At 46.3% G+C, this 23,188-nt stretch overlaps 1 protein-coding gene across 1 annotated transcript; it reads right to left on the reverse strand.

Moving 5' to 3' along the window:
- Positions 1-10,468: 10,468 nt before the first annotated feature.
- On the reverse strand, positions 10,469-13,826 carry IL1F10 (interleukin 1 family member 10). The gene is made up of 4 exons (XM_077773473.1): positions 13,784-13,826; positions 11,679-11,764; positions 11,264-11,391; positions 10,469-10,984 (listed from the first exon to the last, which is right to left on the reverse strand). The coding sequence occupies exons 1-4, from the start codon at positions 13,813-13,815 to the stop codon at positions 10,772-10,774; spliced, it is 459 nt and encodes a 152-aa protein (XP_077629599.1). The 5' UTR covers positions 13,816-13,826; the 3' UTR covers positions 10,469-10,771.
- Between the last annotated feature and the right edge of the window lie 9,362 nt (positions 13,827-23,188).

The following is a 23,188-nucleotide window of genomic DNA, read 5'->3' on the forward strand; positions in this document are numbered from 1 at the left end:
AGATTCACTGGCAAAATAAAATTGTCTTCTTCTTCTTTTTTTTAAGCTACTAAGTTTCAGGATGCTTTATTTCACAATAATAGATCAATGAAATAGTTGCCTTGGAAATAATTCTGAAAAAGCATTTCCATATCCTTAAATGGTATAAAGATTTCAAAGATGTCTCATTAAATCTGAAGGTCATTGGCACTTTTCTTTTCTCACAGATGCATCATGGACAGAAAAAAGCATATGATTCTGCAATGTAACTTAAAAAATAACTTGAGTACATCGATTTCATTTAATTTACTCACATGAGAAAGAGCAGAACAGGAATTTAAAGTCACACAGACTTACTGAAGAACCTACAAACACATATTGCATCCTTACCCTGATTTTTCCAACCCATCCTTTTCCATTAGCTCCTTCCCATCAGCTTTTACACTTGTTTAAACCTGTTACATTTTGAAAAATGCTTCCCTTAGCCACATGTCTACTCATCTCTCTTTCCTTCAGAGCCAAACCTATTGAAGAAATTATCTCTGCTCACTGATCCTCAGGTCTCACCTTCCACTCTCTCCTGAAGACCCTTTATTACTTTTTTTAGTGTTTAAGTATCCTTTTTTTTAATGTTCATTTATTTTTGAGAGAGAGACAGAGCATGAGTGGGGAAGGGCAGAGAGAAGAGGCACAGATTCTGAAGCAGACCCCAGGCTCTGAACTGTCAGCATAAAGCCCAACATGAGGCTCAAACCCGTGTACCATGAGATCCTGACCTGAGCTGAAGTTGGCCGCTTAACCGACTGAGCCACCCAGGTGCCCCATAGACGCTTTATTTCAACTTGTGCTCTAGGGTTGCCTGGCTCCTAGATCTAGTGGACACTTTTCAAACTTTACCAGCCTTGATGTACTGCTAGTGTTTGACACAGTTGATTCTTACTTTAAAGCCTTTCTTTTCTAGACTCCCATACTGCATGTCTCCTGGTCTTCCCTCTACGCCTTCAGGCCTCTCCTTCCAAACCTCTTCTGAAGGCTCGGCATCCTGCATCTCTCAAATATTCCTCTGTCCTAGACCATCTTCTCTTTTAAACTAATCTCTCTCCCCATTTTATTAACCCCACAGGTTCAATTATCGCCTTTACTTTGAAAACTCCAAGTTTTAAATCTCCATTCCAAATTCCTCTCTTGAAAACAAGACAGCTGTCCACTGAGCACCTCTATCTGGAGTTCACAGATACCTCAATATTCAACATACAAAGCTTATCCTCTTTCCCCCCAAACTGCCACTTTCTCTTCCATTATTCCTTATGTCAGTGAATAAAATTGCCACCCATCAATAGAATCACTTGCCCATCTGTAGAAACATCCATCAATAGACACCAAAACTATAAATCTGTTCATCAATCTCAACAATTACCCCTTCATTCTGCACATAATCAAACACCAAAATCTATCGATTCTACCCTCTTACTATGCCTTAAATCCATTCAGTTCCCTCAAATTCTCTGTGACAATTATTAAACACTCATCTCTCAACTGGACTGGAAGCAAGAAACACTGCTGTAGGGAAACTTGAGAGGCTGTCCCAACATCCATTCTCCATCCACGAACCAGAAGCAACTATTTTAGGAGGCAACTTGATCATGTCATTCCCCTGCTCGAAATCATTGATAAGAACTCCATGTCGTCTTCTTGTTAAAGACCAGGGCTTAGCATGTATAGTCTTAATAAATTTCATGATCTGGCCCCTCTTTTCCTTTAAGTCACATCTCTTGCCTTATCCCCTTTCCTTCTACTCTGTTCCAACCATGTGTGTCTCCTTGGAATGAATTAGCCTAAGGCTTCCTTTTTTATGCTCACCAGCTAGAAAGCCACTAGAAATCCTGGCTTTTTTTAGTACAAGGCACTTTTTTTGTCAACTACTATAACATCGTCATAATAAATATTCAAGTCTGTGATACCAAAATGTGAGTGGTGACCTCTAGGGCCATGCAGCATAAAACCTGCACATCCGTGTGAGGTGATGTTAACTGCCTTGTGGTCATTTATGAACATATAGAAATAAAAATTCCAAATATCTTCCCTGTAGGAATTCACAGTCTGGTACCTTATAATAAGTATGTTGATAAAGGGTCATGCATTCACCTACCACCATCAGAGTATTTGGAGTGTGAGGGTATGTGTTCCGCTCTTCCCATATTCTCATGTCAGGATCTCTCCAGAGAAAGAACTCCCATCTCTTTGGTTAAGTGATTGGCCAGGTCTAGGAAGTGCCACCTACAAGATCCAACAAAAGTGTACCCAAGGACAACACAGTAAGGAGAGACATCCAAGTTCCAGAGCAAGAAAGGAGGCGACATCAACCTCACACTCTCACCGAAAAACCATGCCCCTGTCCCCTCCCCCACCCTGACTAACCAGTCCTAGGCAAAACACCTCCTGCCCCAGTGGAGTCTATTCCAATGAATTCTCAGAACCAAGCTTCTCTGAATTTCCATGCTGGTCACTCACTTTGCCCCTCTCATAGGGTGACTGGGAGAGTAACACCTGACAAGCAGCTCTCATAATGAGGATGATTTTCCATGATCTTCTATGACTAATGAGCCTGAGCAGAGAATGACATATTAGGTCACATCTGTGGCATATATTTTTGTATAGAGAGTCATGTTCTGATTCTCAACTTCCTGTTTTTATTATTCCCTTTTGTGTCATGGAAATATACACAGAGTGCCATGTGCTCTGTTGGGATCTCATTTCTATGAGGCTGGTTGTGAAGGAAGTGAAGTTTCGTTTACACTAAGGATCCACAGAGTCTTCCAAAAAACCACCCACAGGCTCCTGGGCTTAGAAATTCAGGTTCCTGGGCTTAGCTCCACAACTCTGTACCTGACAGTTTGACGTGAGAACTCAGGAGTCTCTGTTTTTAACTGGCTGATCCTGATATAAGAGGTCAAGAGATTTTGAGAATCTCTGGTACTCTGAGAACAAACTATTACTTAACATAGTAAACATGTAAATCTGTACTACCTACAAGGTGCTCAGGATCCTAGGGATTGTATGATGAGAGGGGGAGATAGTCTTGGGTAAGGGTCAGTCTACACTTTAGGATGTCTGTGAAGATATTCTTTGACCTTGCCCTCAGTCTGCATCTGCAGCATAGAATCCTCCCAAGCCCTTAAGTCCTCAACACATGCTCAATATTGAATTCAGGATTTGGGAGAGCAATAAAGAAGCATGAGCTTGAGAAGGCTATGAAAACAAAACTTACAGGTATCTCCTAATACAGAAGTTAAATAGTATTCAGTAAATACAAATGGAAGAGAGGGAAGGAAGAAAACAAAAAAAGAAAGAAGGAAACATCAAAGAACAGCATGAGTACCTTTATTATAATAATATTGCCAGGACACCAGGGGTTAGTTGCTTTGAGGCAGGTGGTATCTCTCTATTTCAGAACCCATTCCTGGGGCCATAGACCCTTTGCTTTCTGATGTTCCTCCTTCTCCTTGAGTCTGTCTTCTCCAGTCTTAGTGATTTGCCTTAAATTTTATGCTCACTTATACCAGCCTGCTTCTCATAGACAAAGGCTCCAGTTGGACTTCACTTCCCTCTGGAAGTCCTTCCAAGGGCTAACACTCTCTCTTGGGTTCCCAGTTAGCCTTAAAACCACTAAGCAAGATGAAGGACATCCAAGAGGGCTTTAGCAAGGTGGTTTTCCCACTTTTCTTAGGAGCACCAAGTGCTGGACCCCACTCATTTCTGTATCCCTGTGCCTAGCACTGCACTTGAACACCATGAGAGCTCAGTAATGTTTGATTAATGAATAAGTGAGTGAATGAATGAATGAATGAAGAGCTTACTGCCCTACACAGCCCACTGAGTTAATTATGAAGGCAGGGTAACATGAAAATCAAGAGTGCTCATTCAGTCTGGGTTTAACCCTTTCCTTTTCCACTTCTTCATGGTGACTTTGGAGACAAATTCTTTGCAGCACCTCCCATTAAGAGGCAGAGTCTATTTCTCCATCCACATCACCTTAAATCTGGCCTCGTAAGTTGTCTTGACCAGTAGGGTATGGCAAGAGGGACAATGTAAGTTCTGGAGTCTAGACTTCATGAGGGTTTGCAGCTTCTACTTTTCCCCTTTTGAACAGCAGCCCTAAGATTGCCACTTAAGGAAGTCACTCTAAGCTACCAGAGGACACAGAGAGGAGAGCCAAGGCCTCCAACCAACAGTCCATATCAACTGCCAGACATGTGCGTGAGACCATCTTGGACCTTCTAGCCCAGCTAACCCTCAGCTGAATGTGTGTGAGCCCAGGAAACACCAGCAAAGGACCCACTAGCCAACACACAGAACCATGAAAAATAATAAATTGTTGTTGTTTTAAGTTCCTATGCATTAGATTGATTGTTACACAGCAGTAGGTAAATGGGATACCATGCAAAGTACTCCAGACATTGGCTAGGAGCCCCCATCCACCCCTATCAGCCCTCCTGGAAACTAGACCCTTCCTCCACTGGAAACTAGAAACTTTCTCCACTACTCCCACCCACTGCCAGTCCTTGCTGACAAATCTGGACAGGTGTCCTGGTGCTATTCTTTATAGAGCCTGACCTCCAAATTGGACAATTTTGGGAATCTTACTTGAGTTTCCTGGGACTGAGCTCCACAGTGACCTGACTAACCAATATTCCCCCAACTCACTTATGCATTTATTTCTGTATTTAGTCAGCAAATGTTGCTAAGTGACTGACACATGTTAAAAACATTTTGCATGCTCATGATCTATAAACAAACAAAACAGACTAAAACTTCTGCCCTGTGTAACTTGCATTCTAGTGGAGGGAGAAGGAAAAAAGTAAAATAAATTTAAAAACTACATTTTGGAGTGTGTTAGAATATGATGGTACTATAGAGATTTTGGGAATGCTGGGATTCAGGGAAGGGTGCATGTTGCTATTTTCAATGAAGTGATCCAAGTAGCCATGATTGAGGAAGTGAAAATTCCAGACAGAGGGTAGTGCCAAGGCCCTGGGGTGGCATCAAGCCTGGAGTGTCTGTCTTGGGAGAGAAGTGAGGAGACTTGTGTGGCTAAAGCAGAGAGTAGCAAGGAGAGGAGTGTAGGAAAGTAAGTCAGAGATAAAGGTATTAGGGCTCTCCAGAGAAATAGAGCCAATAGGACAGATTAGATAGAAAGATAGATGATAGATAGATAGATAGATAGATAGATAGATAGATAGACAGAAATACCTATGTCTATGTCTATTTGCCTAGAGAGAGAAAAAAGAGACTCTCAGTTGTGGAAGCCAAGGAGTCCCCCATTCTGCTGTCTACAAGCAGGAGAACCAGGAGAGCCAGTGGCAAAACAGTCTGAGTCCAAAGGCCTGAGAACCAGTAGGGGGAAGGGCTGGGACATACTGTTGGTGTAAGTGTGGAGTCCAAAGGCCCTAGAATCTGGAGCTCCAATGTCCATGGGCTGGAGAAGATGGATATCCCAGCCCAAAGAGAGAGAGAGAGAGAGAGAGAGAAATCACCCTTCCTCTGCCTTCTTGTTCTACTAGGGCCCTCAGTGGACTGGATGGAGCCTGCCCACACTAGTGAAGGCCATCTTCTTTACTCATCCTACGGATTCAAATGCTGATCTCTTCCAGAAACACTCACACAGACACTCCCAGAAATAATGTTTCACCAGCTATCTGGGTATTCCTTAGCTCAGTCAGGTTGGGGCATGAAATTAACCATCACAATAACCCATTTTCCCCATAAACGCATGAACATGCATTGGAATAATGTTGCCCGGAAGAAGTCTGGAGTGTACTTATCTAGGAGAGACCTAAGTCTCCAGTCCTCTGAGTAGACAGAGTCATGTGACTGGCTTTTTGGTTTTGTTTTCTGTTTTTGTTTTTTTGGTACTTTAGGTCCTGTGGCTATGGGCCTTCAGAAAACGTCAGTGGAAGAGGCTGAAGAGCCTCTCCCAAAACTCCAGGCTTCCAGCCTCCTATACCACTCTACTTCTAGGACCAAGGCCTGGGCAAGCATTTCCCAGGCGGTTGGAGAGGGGACGAGTACGGGAAAGGATGATTCACTGCAGCATCTCTGTCACTGGGAGAAGGGATCAGGTGTACATGTTTTGGTGCTTCACATATGTACACAGAGTAAAAGTGAGTATGTGCTTAATATCTTCCTTCCTTCCTAGGTTCCAAGTTCCTAGAGCATCATGAAGGTGCTAGAAACTTGTCAGAAAGGAGCAGGCAGAGCTTCATAAAAGTCTCCACATGATTTGTGTCTGCCCTCATACACCATTTGAGAAGGATGCATCTATTGTAAGTAAGGCAGAGATTTGGTGCACAGGGACTGACACACTGTGGACACTAAATATAAGAGGAATTAAATGTAATAGCTCATAGCCCCAAACAGGCAGTGAGAAAGGCTGATCTTTGTCGCCACCTGCAGCCCAAAGGCCCCATTGCAAGTTGCTGGCCTCAGAAATGGGCTGCGGGGACTGGATCCCGGATTGTTGTGAATTTGCGCCTTTTAGGGGCAGAGATCAGAATTTGCTTTAAGGATAGATAGACTTTGTTCTGGCATAATCACTAGTGAGCTCTATTAGTTACGCAAATGTAGAATCCAACTGGCAATGTTGTCAAATAACTCAAACGCCAGCGCTTCTGTCTAAGACGTTGACTTTTCTGTTTACACTCATTTTGTTGATTTCTGTCGTGCTCATTTATGAAGTGGCCATATAGTTTAGCAGAATTTTCCAGGAAAATTTGACTCCCATTAGAGTTTCTTCCTCACTTTTATTTTCCTCCCTGAATCCAGGTTTAGTCCTCCCTACCACTGTCATCTCTCATGTAGCCTGTGGAGTTTGTGTCCAGCGTTTTAACCCAGTGTTTGTAGAGGCTACAACAAAGTGCAGGAGTGGGATCGTGAGATGAAAATTCGGGTCAAAAGTAAGTGTGACCAGATCTTGAATCCTGTGTACAGGAGACCCTGAACACATCAGGCTCTTGTATAAAGTTCTCCAGGCTTCCTGGAATAAAGACAAGGCTCTCTAGGTCTCAACGGCTGCCTATGTCCTCTCGTGGACAAACACAGAACACACACACTCACGCAGACATTCACGCAGATGCACAACACACATGCAAGCATGCGGACACTGGTTCACACATGTGCACGTGCATGTCATACATACATGTGCACACATGCATGCTTGTGAGCACGCATATACATGTGCTCACTAACACACACATGTGACTGTCCCCTCTGCCTGCACCATCCTGACCTGTCCCCCTGACTCCCCCCACCCACCCTCCAGCTGGTCCCCATGCATGCCTCACTTCCTCTAAATCCTCTTCTGGCCCCCTTCGATGGGACCACTTCCCCTCCCCACCAGCCCAGCTCCCTGGTGCTACCTGAATGAGAGGTTACTACACTGTTCTCCAGTCGCTTGTTTACTAGTCCCCGGCTCCCAACTACCAGTTCACCCTCAGATATAAATAGAGGATGAACCTGAAAGTGTGCCCCTCCCAGAAATTTATACAGTAATAGCTCTGATGGGCTGGTTTTGGAATGAAGCCTTTGGTGTGGTCTCCAGGGAGGAGGAGGAATTTTAAAACACAAGACTTGGGAGGTGGAGGAAGAACGTTCCTGGCATCTCTGAACTGTATCTATCAGAAGTTGCTTCCAGTTCTTAGTCTTAAATCCCCAAGGTTGGAACATCCCTTCATTATTCCTGACAGAGCCTTGCAGAATTTCAGTCCCAGGTTCCCTGAGTGCTATTTCTAGTGTCTTCTAGTCGTTCCGTAGAAAGCAATCAGTACAGGTTGGCTTTTATTGCTAATGTCTGGGTTCTCCATCTACACTGTGTGTCTTTAAAGGGTAGGGACTGTGTCTCCTACATCTCTTGTGCCCTCTTCGTCTCCTATGCACTGATACAGATTTGGGATATATTAGAAGCTCAAAATGTTTTTTCTTACTTAAAGAGAGAACTCTTTCCAATCTACCATTCTCTTGTGAAGTGTGCCCATGGCTACCCAGGCATGCCCAGTCTCCCTCCCATTCGTGAGCCCTGTTCCAAGCAGGATCAAGCTGAGTTACCACTAGTGAAAGAGGTGAGTGGGCATGGGGAGGTGACGGGCTAGCCAAACCTTGGAACCAAAGCACCGAAGCTGATCCCAGGGTAGCGCCAGACAGAAGGCAGGTGGGGCCAGGGGGAGCAAAAAGAAGGAAGCTGGAGGAGCTGAAACCTTTGTAGCAGCTGGGCTGGGCCAGTGCTGACCTCAGGCGCCCAGGCGGAAAATCCAGGTCCTACTTGAAATACTTGGATGATTCCTCCAGGCCTCTGGGATAAAGTGTCACCTCCTCACCTTCTTCACAAGGCATTCATAGTCAGGCCTCGCCTATCTTCCCCTCTTAATCCTCAGCAATTCCTCAGCCAGAAGCTCTGGGGCCCAGCACAGTGACGGCTCACCACGCCCTCCCCCCAAATGCTAGCAGCTTCTCTTCATCACACCTCCCCGAGTTGTTCTCTCTGCCTAAAAATGCCCATGCCCACACTCTCTGCCTGGAAAACTACTCTTTCTCTGAGGCCCAGACTAAGTGCCCTTTCCTTTTTGAAACCCTGTCCATCCCCCTCTGCCAGCCCTGCCTCTGTGCTACAATGGGGACCATTGCCTTGCTACCATGGCTCTCCTTACACTGTATCCTGAACGATCAATCGACAAGACCCAAGTCTTAATATCTGGCCAGTGATCATCCACTAATCTGTTCAAGACTTTGTACTTCTTCAGCACCTTTGGTGTTCCAGTAGCTACTCTGGGTACTGGTGACCCAAAATTGAACAGAACAGGCCCTCAAAAAGCAAGGAGTAGTCTCAGCACATAAACACATAGTTAGGACATGAAAGCAAGAGGGTAAAGTAATCAGGGCATATGCAGGCCATGGAGAGGCAGGAGAAGAATCGATGGCCAGCATGCCTCTCCTCTGCTAAAACCCTTCCCATCACTTCCCTTTGCCCTTAAAGATAAACTGAAGCCCTTGCTTTGCCTTTAAAGCCCCCATGACCCAGCCCCTGCTGGTCTGGCTCACCTCCCAACCCTCCCTTATTCTCCAGGCTCCAACACCCCTGTTTCCCACTGCTGTTTGGACACACCAAGCCCCTTCTGTCTCAAAGCCCACACACTTGCTATACCTCTGCCTCATCACACCCCTCCCACTCACTCCTGTCCTTCAGCCTCGGCTCAGATGCCAGAGGCTGTCCTCAGAAAGACAGAGTTGCTTCACGTGATCACCTTCTCCAACGTCATCATCATTCTATTCCTACCGCGCTCACCCTCTATGATGTAAACTGCTCTTGTATGTTTCTTTCTTTGATTACCTGCCTGTGTAGTGTTTCTCCCACTTCGTTATCAGTTCTAAGGAAGATTGTGCTTGTTTGTCATCCTGTCCCCAACTCCCAGAATAAGAGTGGAATAAAAATGTGTGGAACAGCACTGCGGTCAGGTGGGCCAGGTTGACCTTGAGGTCCATCGTGTATGGCTTACGTGACCTTCAGCATGGTATTTCATCACTTTTAGTTCAGGGTCCTCACCTGTCAAATGGGTAAAAACACTTGCCTTGCAGGGTGGTTCTGAGGGTGAAGACAGCCTGTCCTTAAGTGCCCTGTACCCTGGTGCAATGGATGCGGAGCGGTTACACAAAGAGGAAGAGAGCGAGCAGCCTGCTGCTCTGAGCACGGACCTCATGGGCTCTCCACTCTAGCCTGTGCCAGACCACAGACTGTGAAATGGAAAGGGATTCAGTCTCTGAGGAAGAGGGTCAGTCCAAGCTGCAACCACTCAGCTGAGTCCCAGTCCTGTGTTGCTGTTCAGAGCAAATACCCCAACTCCTCAGCTCCACCATAGTCCAAACTCAACACATCTGGTACCAGCCTTCCATCACTCCCTCATTCACCCTCCTTGCTCCTCACACATCAAAACTAGCAGACAACCAGAGCCGCCGATCAGTTGAATGATTAATTCACTGTGAAATATCTGAAAAGAAAATCATAAGACCTGAACTAAAACTCCAACTGTGAGCAGCCCAAGGCATTGTCCATCCATGGACAGAAGGGGAGAGCTGGGGTCTGGCTGTTTCTAGGAGCTCTGGAGCAAATGGGCTGCAGGAGAAGCTGTGGGCAGCCTTGCAAGAACTCACCGTGTTACCCACGCCCCTTGCATTAAACACTGTACACAGCTGCCTACTGGGGCCCTGTTCTATTTTCCTATTGCTGCTGTAACAAATTTCCACAAACTTAGCGGCTTAAAGAACACAAATTTATTATTTTACAGTTCTGGAGATCAGAGGTCTAAAATGGGTTCCACTGGACTAACAGTCAGTTGTCAGTAGAGCTGTGGGTCTCTCAGAAGCTCTAGGAGAGAATCCTTCCCTTGGTTTTCCAGCTTCTGGAACCACCTACATTCGTTGGCTGATAGCCTTGTCCACTACATTCAAAATTAGATTAGTAGCATAACATCTTCCAGCCTCTGGCTCTTACCATCCTGCCTCATTCTTATGAGGACGCTTGTGGGTATACTGGGCCCACTGGGGTTATCCAGTGGTCTTCCCATCTTAAGATCCTTACCTTAATCACATTTACAAAGTCGCTTTTGCCCTGTAGGTAACGTATTCACAGATTCTGGGGATTAGGACGTGGACATCTTTAGGGGGGCATTACTCTGCCTATTACTGACCCTGAGAAGGGGGAGCCTGGTTTGGAAGCACCCGCCTGCAACTCAGCCTCCTGCTTCGGCTACCGACTCTGTTCAAAGTAGAACTCGGTGCAGGGCAATGGCTCACTTTCCTTGGCAAGTCGTACAGGTTGCTGGGGCTCAGATGGGCCACAGAGAAACCAGCCAGGCCAGGCAGCAGCCTCGAGCCTGAAGGCTGAGCCCAGGCTTCTCTGGAAGAAGGTGAAGCGTGTGGCCTGCTCCCCACCCTTGTACAGGTCCTCGATGTTCACATCCTGTGGGGGCAAGGTGGCCGCTGCAGCATGAGGCTACTGGTAAAGTTGTCATCCCCAGAGGCCTCCAGTGGGTGGCCAATAAGGGACTTCATGGGGAGACTCTGTACCCGGGGAACCACCTTCTGCAGGTTCGAGGGGGCAGAGGGCTGGGTGCTAGGAGCAGAGGGAAGGAGAGGAATGTGCGGACCTGGCCAGGAATTCGCAGATGGGTGCCAAGATACCAGAGTAAACTTGAAGCCATGTCTGCAGGGTCCCCTAGAACAGGGTGTGGTTTCTCACCTCCAGCTGCAGGGAAGGCCCCTCTTCTGTCTCCACACAGGCCAGGCAGCGACTGCCTCCCTGCATTCCCAGGAAAATGGGGACTTTGGTGCGGTCCAGGCCTCTGTTGGGAAGTATGCAGATCTTCTCTGGGAGCGAAGAGAGAAGAGAGCCAGGAGATGAGAGGACTTCAGATTGCAAGCTCTCAGTGACCAAGCCCAGGCAGAAAGGACCTAGGCCAGGGCACTCTTGGCCTGGCCCGTGCATGTGGGCCAGGCAGGCCAGGACCTCTGCAATGGTCAGGACACCCTCAGAAGGAAAGGTCCTCAGCTGCTCCCTGCCTCTTCTTGCTGTCACCGGAGGCAGGAGGGAAGGGGAAATCCTGTGGCAGGTGGAGCATGGGTGTGTCCAAGGGGGTGGAGGCCCAGAAGCTCACCTGCACAGCAGTTGTCCGCACTGGGATCTCCTACCAGGAGCTGGTCGCTTTTTAGGTATAGAGCCTTCTGATCAGCATCCTTAATTCTGGAACAGGATAGTCGTACTGATGGCCTGCTCCCTTCAGGCACTGCCAAACCCCAAATTCCTTCCACCTCCACACTCTGAAAGTACCACACTGAGCCTTTAGGGGTTCTTCTCCCTTCCACATGTGAGAAGTGGTTGCACGACTCCACCCAAGAACAGGTGAAACCAGGTCAGCCTTAAGGCAAGGGAAGGTCTTCTGGGGCTCATGATTCTTCGAGGCTCCCTCTACCAGGCCTGGGCTCTGTCAGGGCCCTGGGGTACCGAGGAAAGCCAGTGCATTCTCATTGAGGGGTAGACGGATTATGCCAGCCCTTTTGTCTTTTGTCCTGAGAAATCACCTAATGAAGCTCAGATATCTCTGGGATATAGTGAGCCTTATCCCAGATTTTCTGAGCCTGCCCCAATTTTACATAAATGTTTATTGTCTTCAGTGAAGGGATTAATTGAGTATATAGTCAAGTGTGGTTTGCTTTTTAGATATCTTTTTAAAAATTTTTTATGCTTTATTTATTTTTGAGGGAGAGAGAGACAGTGTGAGCAGGGGAGGGACAGAGAGAGAGGGAAACACAGAACATGGAGACAGGCTCCAGGCTCTGAGCTATCAGCACAGAGCCCGATGCAGGGGACTCGAACCCATAAACTGTGAGATCATGACCTGAGCTGAAGTTGGACACTTAACCGACTGAGCCACCCAGGGGCCCTGCTTTTCAGATATCTTAAGGGACTTCTTATAGAATAAAATCCACAAATCAGAAAAAAAATCTGATGTGACTGAAGGTGTGCCAACATGGCTCCCCTGTTCCATGCAAGGTAGCCCACGTTTTAGGTGCTAGACTGAGGAGGTCAGCAAAGAGATGGAACAGGGCATGATGACAGACATTTGGGTTGGTGGCGGTTCCAATGACGGCCTTGGGAGGGTAAATACGTGCTGGGGAGCAGGGAGGAAACCACAATGAGTGTGTGCAACATCAGTCACACAGGTTATTAGCTCGGTCGCTTGGCTGGTTTCAAAATGTCTGTCAGCCACTCTCAGGACCTGGGGAGCTCTCCCTGCCTCCTCTGGGCCAATGTCATTGCCTCCAGGAGATTTTTCTTTCTCAGTAACAGCTAATGATAATACCCTTAGCTAATGACTATATATGTTTAAAGTAGGTTCACTTGTACAATAAAAATAAAGATCTCAAAAGAGCCTGGGCTTGCCAACCAGCATTCTCCCTCCTACCTGGATGACCAGGACTTGTCTGTAATTCATCCAGTGGCCACATTCTATTTGGAGACCAGAGCCCAAGTTAGATACCCCAAAGTGCTAATATCTGTTTTGTCATTTGGGTGAATTTGTCATTTAGGTGTTTTGCCTTCCCAGCCACATGATAACTTCCTGGAGGTCCTGACTGGCCCCCTCATGTCTAGGACAGGGCAGACCCATGCAGGAGCTGCGGAAACACAACCCAGAAGTCAGTCCTGCTTTATTGGCATTATGTCTGGTCTCATTCCTCAAAGGGCTGGAGGTAGTTTCCAGTGGTAGTTTCCAAGCAATAAAGTGTAAGCTATAAGTAAAGTCTCAAATGTCAAACGAGGCAACTGTAAGAGTTGGCAGTGCATGTCAGGAGCAAAGGCCACTGAGACCAACGTGTGAAGATGCTGTTGCTGAGATTCAAACTTATCCCTAAGCTTCTGGAGGGAGGAGGTTGGAGTGACACAGAGAGTGTGGGTCCTGGCTCTGTGGTACATGAGGTCATTGATTTAGCCTCTTTGAGCTTTGGTTTCCATATCTGTATGGACTTAGGCATGTTTTCCTTGTAGATTACTCAGGATGGAGGCAAGGCAGTCAAAGGGCTGGCATCTAGGATGTTCAGGGATGAGGGCTATTGCTAGCATGCTCATGATCAAACTTAATTAGGGGGCACTTGAGATTTCTCATTTGAGAAAGAGCCGCATCCCTCCTTCCGCCCTCCCACCCTCTTCCCATGTCATCCCTAGACCTCTGGTTCCGAAAGGGTGGACTCCTGGGAAACTTACATGTAGTATCTTGCCATGGGCAGGGAGCACATTCCTGCAATCGTGGGTGACTGGTCCTTGCTGAGGGGGGAAGAGAAACAGGCCGTAAGAGAAGGAAAGGAGGGTGGAGCTGGGGGCAGATGCCCTGAAGGGCTCCAAATCACTGAATCACAAAGTGGAAGGATCTCACTAAGCCAGCTTCTCTATAACTGGCCTGCCAGAAGCCACCACCCACCACGGTCTCCCCAGCTCAGCAAGCTCTAGGCGACTCTGCTTTGCCCTGCTTTGGGGTCATCTGGCAGGGGTGTGAGCCAGTGACATGCATGTGGTGCCAGCTTGGGGAAACTGAAGAACAGGTTCCCCAAAGAGTTTAACCAGGACTGCTTCCTGGGGCTGAGACTAGGGTAGGGTGTGTTCCAGCCACACAGGCTGAGGACGAGTTAAACTCAAATCCTCTCTCACTTTGCTAGAGAGTCAAAGCACACCTACCAGGGCTGCGGGAATAGCAGCGCTCCCAGGGGCCATCTCCAGCTTGCTGCTGGACCATGCAGGGTCTCCCTGCAGAGTTAGAAAGCCTCATTCCAGACACTAGAATGTTTCCCCAAGATTGTAAAAGAGAGACCATCCAAACTCCCGCATGATGCTCCAGATGGGAATTAGGGACAGGCCCTGAGATACAGAGAGTTGTGTTCTTGAGGATGAGTGATCTAAACTGAAGCCTGTGTCCCCTTATTAATCCCACATCACAGAGCTTCACACAGCTCCGCTCCTTCTGGTTGGATTGTCCTCCCCTAGAGTGTTTCCCTAAAATGACCACCTTTAGAAAGACCATTCCAGAACCTACATGGAAAAAATCCCAGAGCCATTCAGGGCATGAGGGTGGTAGCCATTAAAAAATAGCCCAGAAAAGTAAATGCAAGGGTAGTTGGGGCTGAGGTGTATGCAGTAGATCTGATTCTCATGGAGTAAGAAAAGAAAATAGAAGAAAGAAGATGGCAGAAGATAAGAGGGGAGAGGGGAAAAGGTGGGGCAGAAAGGATCAGGGCTCAGAAAGAGAGAGAGAGAGGGAGGGAGGGAGAATGACACTGAGGGAAATTTTGAGAAGTGGGTGAGGAGGAACAGGTTAATGATGACAATAGGGCTTTCAGCCATGCCGGCCGCTCTGAGCTCCAGGATCCAGTGTTAGTATTGGATTTGTCACACAATCACCTTGGAGAAGTCATTTCCCACCCTCTAGGTTTGGCAGTGGGCATTTAAGTGTTGGTGAGAATAAAGAATAACAGGGCACCTCTAGGATTCTGGATGGATATTGGTGACGTGAATCAAAGTGTTAAAGTATTCTACATACTCTGTAATTTCATCTGTTGCCCTTATTCTAAGGGAAAGTTAATGAGTTGCCCAAATGTTTAGTTATATTCGCTACATCATTTCAGACAATAGTGAGAGGTCAGATATAAGCTAAATGTCCAATAACATGTTATTGGTTTAAAAATTATGCCAGGGCACCTCAGTGACTCAGTCAGCTAAACATCTGATTTCAGCTCAGGTCATGATCTCACAGTTCGTGAGTTTGGGCCCTGCCTCAGGCTCTGTGCTGATGCCTCAGAACTTGGAGCTACTTCTGATTCTGTCTTCCAATCTCTCTCTGCCCCTCCCCCACTTGCACTTTGTCTCTCTCTCTGTCTCAAAAATAAATAAACATCAAAAAAATTTTAACTAAAAAATAAAAATTATGGCAAATTAAGTAAATAAGAAACATGTACATTAAACAGGTACATTGAAGATGATATTGTAGAAGAGCATTTTATGATACAAAATGTTCCAAATATGTTAGGTGGAAAATTCAGGTTGTAAAGAATGTGTACATTATTATTCCACTTAAAGCCACATACACTGAGAGACACATGTAGGAACAAAGACTGCCCATGTTGTTATCTTCGTCCAACAGGATTCTGAGTGATATTTTCTTAAGCTCTCTTAACATTTTCCCCATATGAACATGACTTTCCTTTGTAGCATAAAGTAAGTTTTAATTTTTTTCAATAATTAAAATCAGCTAAAGTCACTGGCTCCCAAACGCACCTGCCCACCAGTCACCTGGGGGACTATAGATAAGCATTATTCCCTGTGCTGAAGGTTCTGATTTGCCAAGGTTTCAAGTGACTCCATGATCAGCCAGGCTTGGGAACTGGTAAAGCATCTCGGTGTTTCTCTCTCTCCTGTGAACATGTAAATCACCTGCCACTCCTGGTTCCCTAGATCTGGGGAACTGAGGCTGTGCATTTCAAACATGCAACCAGATGATATTAACACTGCTGGTTCCTGGCCACACTGTTGAGTAGCAGAGGACTAGATAGAGGATCCCCCAGCCCAGACAGGCAGTGTGGCCTCAAGTGCAAGCACACTTGAGGCTGTGCTCTCTCTCATCCAAACTACCAGGGCTTCTTTTGTTGTATATGGGCAGCCTGGTAGCTCTGCCAAGGCCTGGCCAGGGCAGATCAAATGGAGGGCTCCATGTGAGGATGATGACCCCCCACTCTTGGTCAGCGTCAGTGCCAGAGACGGACAGAAATTCAGCGCTTGTCCAGCCCAGCTGGATCCCCTGGGGCCCCAGAAGCCTCCTGTCCCAATCCCAAATCCCAGTATTTCTCCCAAAGACTCCCATATCAGGCACCCCTGCCTCGGCTCTGGCTAGACTGTGATGAAGGAAACAGGAGTGAGAAGCTGGCTTCTATCCCATTACAGAGCCTGGGGTTCTGATGCTGAGTCTGTCATGGTCCTTCCCAATGCACCACACACTCCATCCCCTAAGCTTTCCCTTCCCTATTGTCCCCAAGTGACCTTTCACTAGACTTTGGCCTATAGTCCTCCCTGGACACCATCTCTGGTTGTCTCAGATTTCACCAATCCACCTGTCCTGAGTCAAAAACCACCACCAAGTAGCTCTAGGCATTTCTCCATCACACCCTCTTCTCATTGTCCTACACATTTTCTGTGTGAACAGTGTTCTCTCCAAGACCAATATTAACCTCTGTGAAGCCAAATCAAAAGACTATTTTGATTCCTCTAATATTTGGGTACTGCCTCCTCAGAACTCTTGACATTGACTGACTCCCTTCACACTTCCATTTTCCCATTCTCAGGTCTGTGTAGACACTCTCTTCCATTTGGGGGCATCCCTCAGGCTGGAAGTCACACATCTAAGTCCTAAGCACTTCTATCTCATGCCCCACAGAGTTGCAATGCATCCATTTCCACATCATCTTGGTCTGATGCCTCCCAAGCCCAGACTGAACCTCCTACTTTATCTCCAACAGTCTACAGGACACCTCCCCTTGGACATCCTGCCATCACACCCAACAAATAGATCTGAAGCCAAATCAATCTTCTCCTCCTCCCACCCCATTCATCTCCCCACTTTTTCTGACTCTGTATCTGATTTACCAACAAGTTCTGATAAACTATTCTTCAAAATGTAACTTTGTCTTCTTACTAGCCATTAGACCTGTGCCTGTATTCCTGGGTTTTCTCCCTTCAATCCAGCCCAACCTATGTAAGGTACCTGGACCTATATTCTAAGTACTACTTTTACAACATCCTGCTCAGCCCTCGAGTCTACAATGGCTGCCCATTTCATCACCATCTGGCCCTGATTCACTTGTATGAGTGTACCTCACTTCCCTGGGGACATTAAACCACCCCTCCAGGCACATGACCTCTTCCTCATCTTCCCGGTGGGCATCCTCAAAGTTGTCTTTGATTTTCCTGCCTCAAAAGCCATCCCTCCTCCTTGCCATCCATTCAGATCTTTTGGCAATAGAGCCACTGGACGTGGTATCATTTATCTACAGGGTGAGTCTCTGGCTCTGCTAAATTAATTATCAGGTCAGAGTAACAGCTCAGACATACAAGGTTGTGTCACTTAACCTCCAATTCTCAGTTTCATAATCTATAAAATCATGGAATTAGAGTCTGTGTTTATTAAGATTCTTTCTAGATCAAACTACTTGTGATTCCATGACTCAACATTTAATGAATCTTTCCTTTACTATTGCAACTCTACACTGAACTCCTATTAAATCTCACTGTATTGTGTATTGTACTATATATAGACATTTGTTTCCCTTATAAAAGTTAACAATATCTTGATCCATGAAGTGTGGCTTGTAGCTCCCTCCAACCACCCTGACACACATGTGTGCTTACAAGCAGGACATAGAAACACACACAGAAGGTCTCAATGGCAAGGTTAGGTTCTAGACTTAATTCTAATACCAATTCATCTTGCCACCTTTTGGGGGAAAAAGTCCCCTTTCGTCCCTGGGCCTCCAACTTGTTATCATTAGGATGAGAGTCTACTAGGTAAGGCCAGTATTGCTCAAAGCTAAATTTCACAATGAAAATTTACACAGAAACCTAATGAAAGTAAAATGGATAAAAGGGACTTGCTTTTGCTGAGCCAGAGAATGATAGTGATTCCAGAAGTTGGCTAACACTGTCCTTGACCCCTGAAGCAGGCACGGGGGCATACCTAAAGAACCCCAAGCCTCGCCACATACTGTTGAATACCAGTGGCCTACTTGATTTCTTCTGAACTTACTTCTAAAAATCTATGGTTCTAAATATTTAAAACTCTTGACTTGGCTTAAGCTATACCTTCTCTCAAATTTTTTCTATGTGCCTTCAGTCTTATTTAGCATCCTACTATGTCTATGGAGGAGATACCTTGTTATCTAGAGAGCTTGCCAGGAGGAGTTAAGGGAGGGGGCATATCAGAGATATGGACAGGAGAAAGAGAGACAGAGTACTGCCTATCAACCACTGACCTGCAATCCTGGGTGCCTGGAAGGTCCGACTGATTTCTCCAGGGCATCTGCCCTGAGTTTATACTGTCTGGTCTGGGTGGGTCAAGCCTGCAGCAATCTTTAATCTTTATAATTGGTTCCAGGATGGGGAAGAAGAGCCTGGCGATTTCACAATGCCTTTAGCACAGTATAGATAATAAGAAGGTGAGGGCTCTAATGAGTGTTTGTTGAAGGGGGAGAGAGTCACCCATAAAGCCCTGGCAGAAGCCTGGCACTGGGCCCCTGCTTATAGCTACTGTTATTGACACTGTTATTGGTAGTTTCAGTAGCCATATAAACAGCCTTGGGGTCAGATGTCTTCATGTCACCTTCTCTTTGGTGCCCCATGGGGCTCCATCCTAGACTTAGAGAGATAGAAGAGGCAAGAGTGAATGGGTGTGAGGGGCCCAAAGACAGAGCAACCTCTAGTGAGGCAATGTGAGAGAGGAGACTGATGACATTGCAAAGATAGCCCTGTTTGGAAAGAAAGAGAAGAAGTAAGTCTCTGCTTTTCAAAGGTCCTATTAGCTGGTATCAGGCTGATGAGACAGAGCATCTAAGGAAACCCACCTACAGAGGACATTGACCTTAGATCCATCCTGAGACTGGGAAGCCACCATGTGCCCTGGACTACTGGGACACATGGCACTGTGTGAACAGGGTAGGGGTAAAGATACTCAAGCATCTAATTGATATTACTCAACTCAGACCATCTATCCACCCATCTGTCTATCCACCATCTGTCTATCCATCCATCCATCCATCCATCCATCCACTCACAAGGAGTAGAGAAGCTTGGCAAGCATTCTCTGGGGACCACAGGCCTTATTGTAATTCTCACTATTATGGCATTTGCACAGTTCCACAAAGGGCTGGGTAAGGAGGTAGGAGATGTCAATCCACATGCAGATGTCTGAAGAGTGAGAGACAAGAAAAGATGGGCAGGAGGGGATCCAATTTGTGTTTCCTAAGGCTGACAGTCACTCGTCACCCCTCTCCCAATCTCTTCTCTCTCAGTGGAAAGGGCCAAAGCATGGAGTATTATGCCATGCAATCAATGAGCATTTACTGAGCATTTACACTGCTGTGTGACAAAGACTGGCAATACACAGTCCCTGTTGTTAGGTAGCATTACAGTCCAGCTGGGGAGCTAAGTCATAAACACTTAAAAAGATAATTAAGAAAGACCAGACTCTCTAATCCACAGAACAAGGGCATATTAGAAACAACAGAGGCAGGGACTCTCCTTGAGTAAAAAATTCCCAGATTTTTTTTTTTTATGACTTAGACATGGCATATAGGTTCCCTCTAAATGGAGATACCTGTGCTATAGCATCCCTGGGACATAGTTAATCAGGCTTTGCTTCAACACCTCCACAAACTCTTAAAGAAAACTTAACAGTGTGTGGTCCTTGTGGTTAAAATTTTTGGGTCACACATAATTTCTATTAATTGATCTTGCTTGAACCTCCTGGAATTACACAGAACAAGTTTATTTTTCTACTAGGCAGAGCTCTAAGTGCTTGAATGGGGTTGTCTGTGTATTGCTTCTCCAGGATAAAGACCCTCAACTTCCTAGCCTCTGCCCTTATGACTTGCTCTTGGAACACTCTACTATTCAGGACACACACAGTCCTCAGTGCCTACAACCCACACAAACTCCATGTGATGTGGGCATTACACCTCAGTAACTACAGGTCAAGCAGGGTGCTTATATTGAAATTGAAGAAATCTAAAACCACTGTCATGATGCCAGGGCCCCCCCACCTATACATTTCTAAGGTAGCATTTTACATTCCTTCCTTTACTATTGACTCCCGTCAGCTCATCGCTGCCAAAGCCATTTTGAATTCTATCATCCTACAAATGATGAAGCAATCACTTCAGGCTGGAGAAAGCTTCCAGATTGAGGTGGAATTTCAGCTGCTTCTCAAAGGGTGGGCCCATTTAGATGGGTGGAGGGGAGAGAAGAAATATTACAGGGTGGAGGAGTGGTTTCCACTTTCTGTACTCACTGTTTTCCGATTATTTGTCAAACGTTATTTGAGGTGCTTGGGAACAAACTGATACAGCATTGACCTTGAGGTCATTTCAGAGGCCACAGACCCCAAATCAATTATCATAATGAGGGGCAGTTAACATAGCAAGGTAGCACAGGCAGAGTGGATGACCAGATGCCTCAATTCAGTAAAGGCTTCTTGGAGGAGGAGACAAGGTAAGAGTATGGCTGGGCCTGTGAGCAAAGATAGAGTGTGAACCGGGTCTGCAGAAACAAGCCTGGTGCCCAGAGCCTGTGTTCTCGGCCCTCCTGAGAGGCCCGCAGTGGGACTAGTGCTGTCTGCTGCCCGAGAGCGTCAGCTGCATCTGAGCCTCAGCAGCTCCATGGAGACAGAAGTTTCTGGCTTGGCCACCTCCTTGCCAGTGCCTCAGCAGAATCTGAACCTGCCAGGCTGGTCTGACCGGTGAGGTGCAGGCAGAATCCCTGGGACTCAAAGCCTCTCCTCTCCTCTGGCTTCTGTTTTCATCCCCCAGAGTTTAGTTAGGGACACCGGAGTCACAGTCCCTGGCATGTAAAACTAGAGGTGCAAAGGTAATCTAAGAAAAGCTAAACCTGCAGGGGCAGAGAATATTCAGCATGATATTCTCTGAATTTAGCATGATCAGTTATACATAGAATGTTTGGAGAAATTAAAGGGCCAAAGTTGATTTTGAGAAGGAAAATGAAAATACTGGAGAAAATTACAATCATAATAAAATAAATGCATTTATTCCTCTTTCCCTGTGTATTTGTTATCTATTGCTGTGTAACAAGTGACCCTGAAACTTGACAGCTGAAAGCAACAAACATGTGTTTTCCCACAGTTCCTGCGGGTTGGGAATCTACACCAGCTTAGCCAGGTGGTTCTTCTTCAGTCTCTCCTGAGGTGGCAATCAAGATGTCTCCAGGGCTGCCTCATCTGAAGGCCTGACTGGGGCTGGGGGAGCCACTTCCAAATGAACTCATGTGGCAGTTGGCAAGAGGCTTCATTTTTCAACACGTGAGTTTCTCTACAGGGCTACTTATGACATGGCAGCTAACTTCCCCCAGAGCAAGTGAACAAAGAATCAGAGAGAGAAAACAAGATAAAACCTACAGAGCCTTTTATAATCAAATCTCATAAATGGCACAATATTATTTCTGCCATGCTCTGTTGATCACAGGAGCAACGCAGGTACAATGTGGGAGGGGACACATACATGGTGTGAGATGGGGTCATTGGCAGCTGTGTTACTTCATAGGGCTGCCACAACCAATCACCACAAAGTTGGCGGTTTAAAGCTACAAAAATTTGTTCTGTCACAGTTCAGGAGACTAGAGAGCCATACTCCTGAAGGGTTTGGAAAGAATTCTTCTTTGCCTCTTCCTCACTTCTGGTGATTACCTCAGTCATCAGTTTTTGTCTTATTTTGCATGAGGGCAACTTCTGCCTCCATCTTCACATGGCCTTCTTCCTGGGTCTCCTCTGGGTCTCTGTTTGTCCTTTCCTCTGCTTGCAAGGACACCAGCCATGTTGGATTTAGAGCCCACTCCCCTAGCCTTCCCCCCTCCCACACACACAAATACAGCATGACCTCTTAACTAATTGCATCTGCAAAGAACGTATCTCCAAATAAGGTCACGGTCTAAGGTTCCCAGAAGGACACGAATTTGGGGGGAACACAATTCAACCAGCACAGGTCCCTTTGGAGGTGGAAAACCACACCTTGAAATCTCAGGGGCTTGTGACCACTCCAGGTCCAGGGACGGTTCTTTCTGTAAATTCCTTCTCCAGGAGATTCCAACCACACTAACTCATCATACTCTTTTCCCTGTCAGCCCTGCTGAGGTCCATTTTCTCATTCTTGCTACTGCTGACCAGAGCAGCTGCTCTCAATTCAATCTGAATTTTACTCAAGGAAGTGGATGCTGAGGACAATCAGAAATATTGTCGGCTCTGCCCTCCTCAAGATCAACTTCCTTATTACGCAAGGAACCCATCTTCATTGTAGAACAATGGAAAATGCAAATAAATAAAAGAACAAAAGGAACAACTCCCTGTCATACCACCACTCTGACATTGCTAAAATTGAAGTAAACTCTTGCAGACTTTTTTCTATGCAGAAATATATAGATAGGGATTTTTTAAAATTAAAATGAAATTACAGGATCTGCTACTTTGTAAGTTGCTCTTCTTATGTAATATGCCATGAGAATCTTTCCATGTGAGTAGAGACCAGCATCTTGGATTTTAAAGGTATCTCGGGTTTCAAAATGTGTGGCATGCCTGCCTGGCCATTCTTTAGCCTTCTGAGCTGGAGCCACTTTCTCGGGCACCACCACTCTCCCCTGGCATGGTTAGAGCATGAGGATAGGATGGACAAAGTAGCATATAATGGCAGCTGAGTTAAAGGGAAAAGCGAAGGGGCTGGGCCTTGGGTCCCTAACTCTATGACTTCCCTCTCCTCCACAATGGTGAATGACAGGACCTCATGTGGGCAACTGGTGGCCCTAATAGGCTCAACTTGGGATGGGCTGGCCTGTGGGGCTCAAGGGTACAGGGTG

This window comes from Crocuta crocuta, unplaced genomic scaffold, assembly GCF_008692635.1.
Source record: "Crocuta crocuta isolate KB4526 unplaced genomic scaffold, BGI_CrCroc_1.0 scaffold67, whole genome shotgun sequence".
NCBI classification, from domain to species: Eukaryota; Metazoa; Chordata; class Mammalia; order Carnivora; family Hyaenidae; genus Crocuta; species Crocuta crocuta.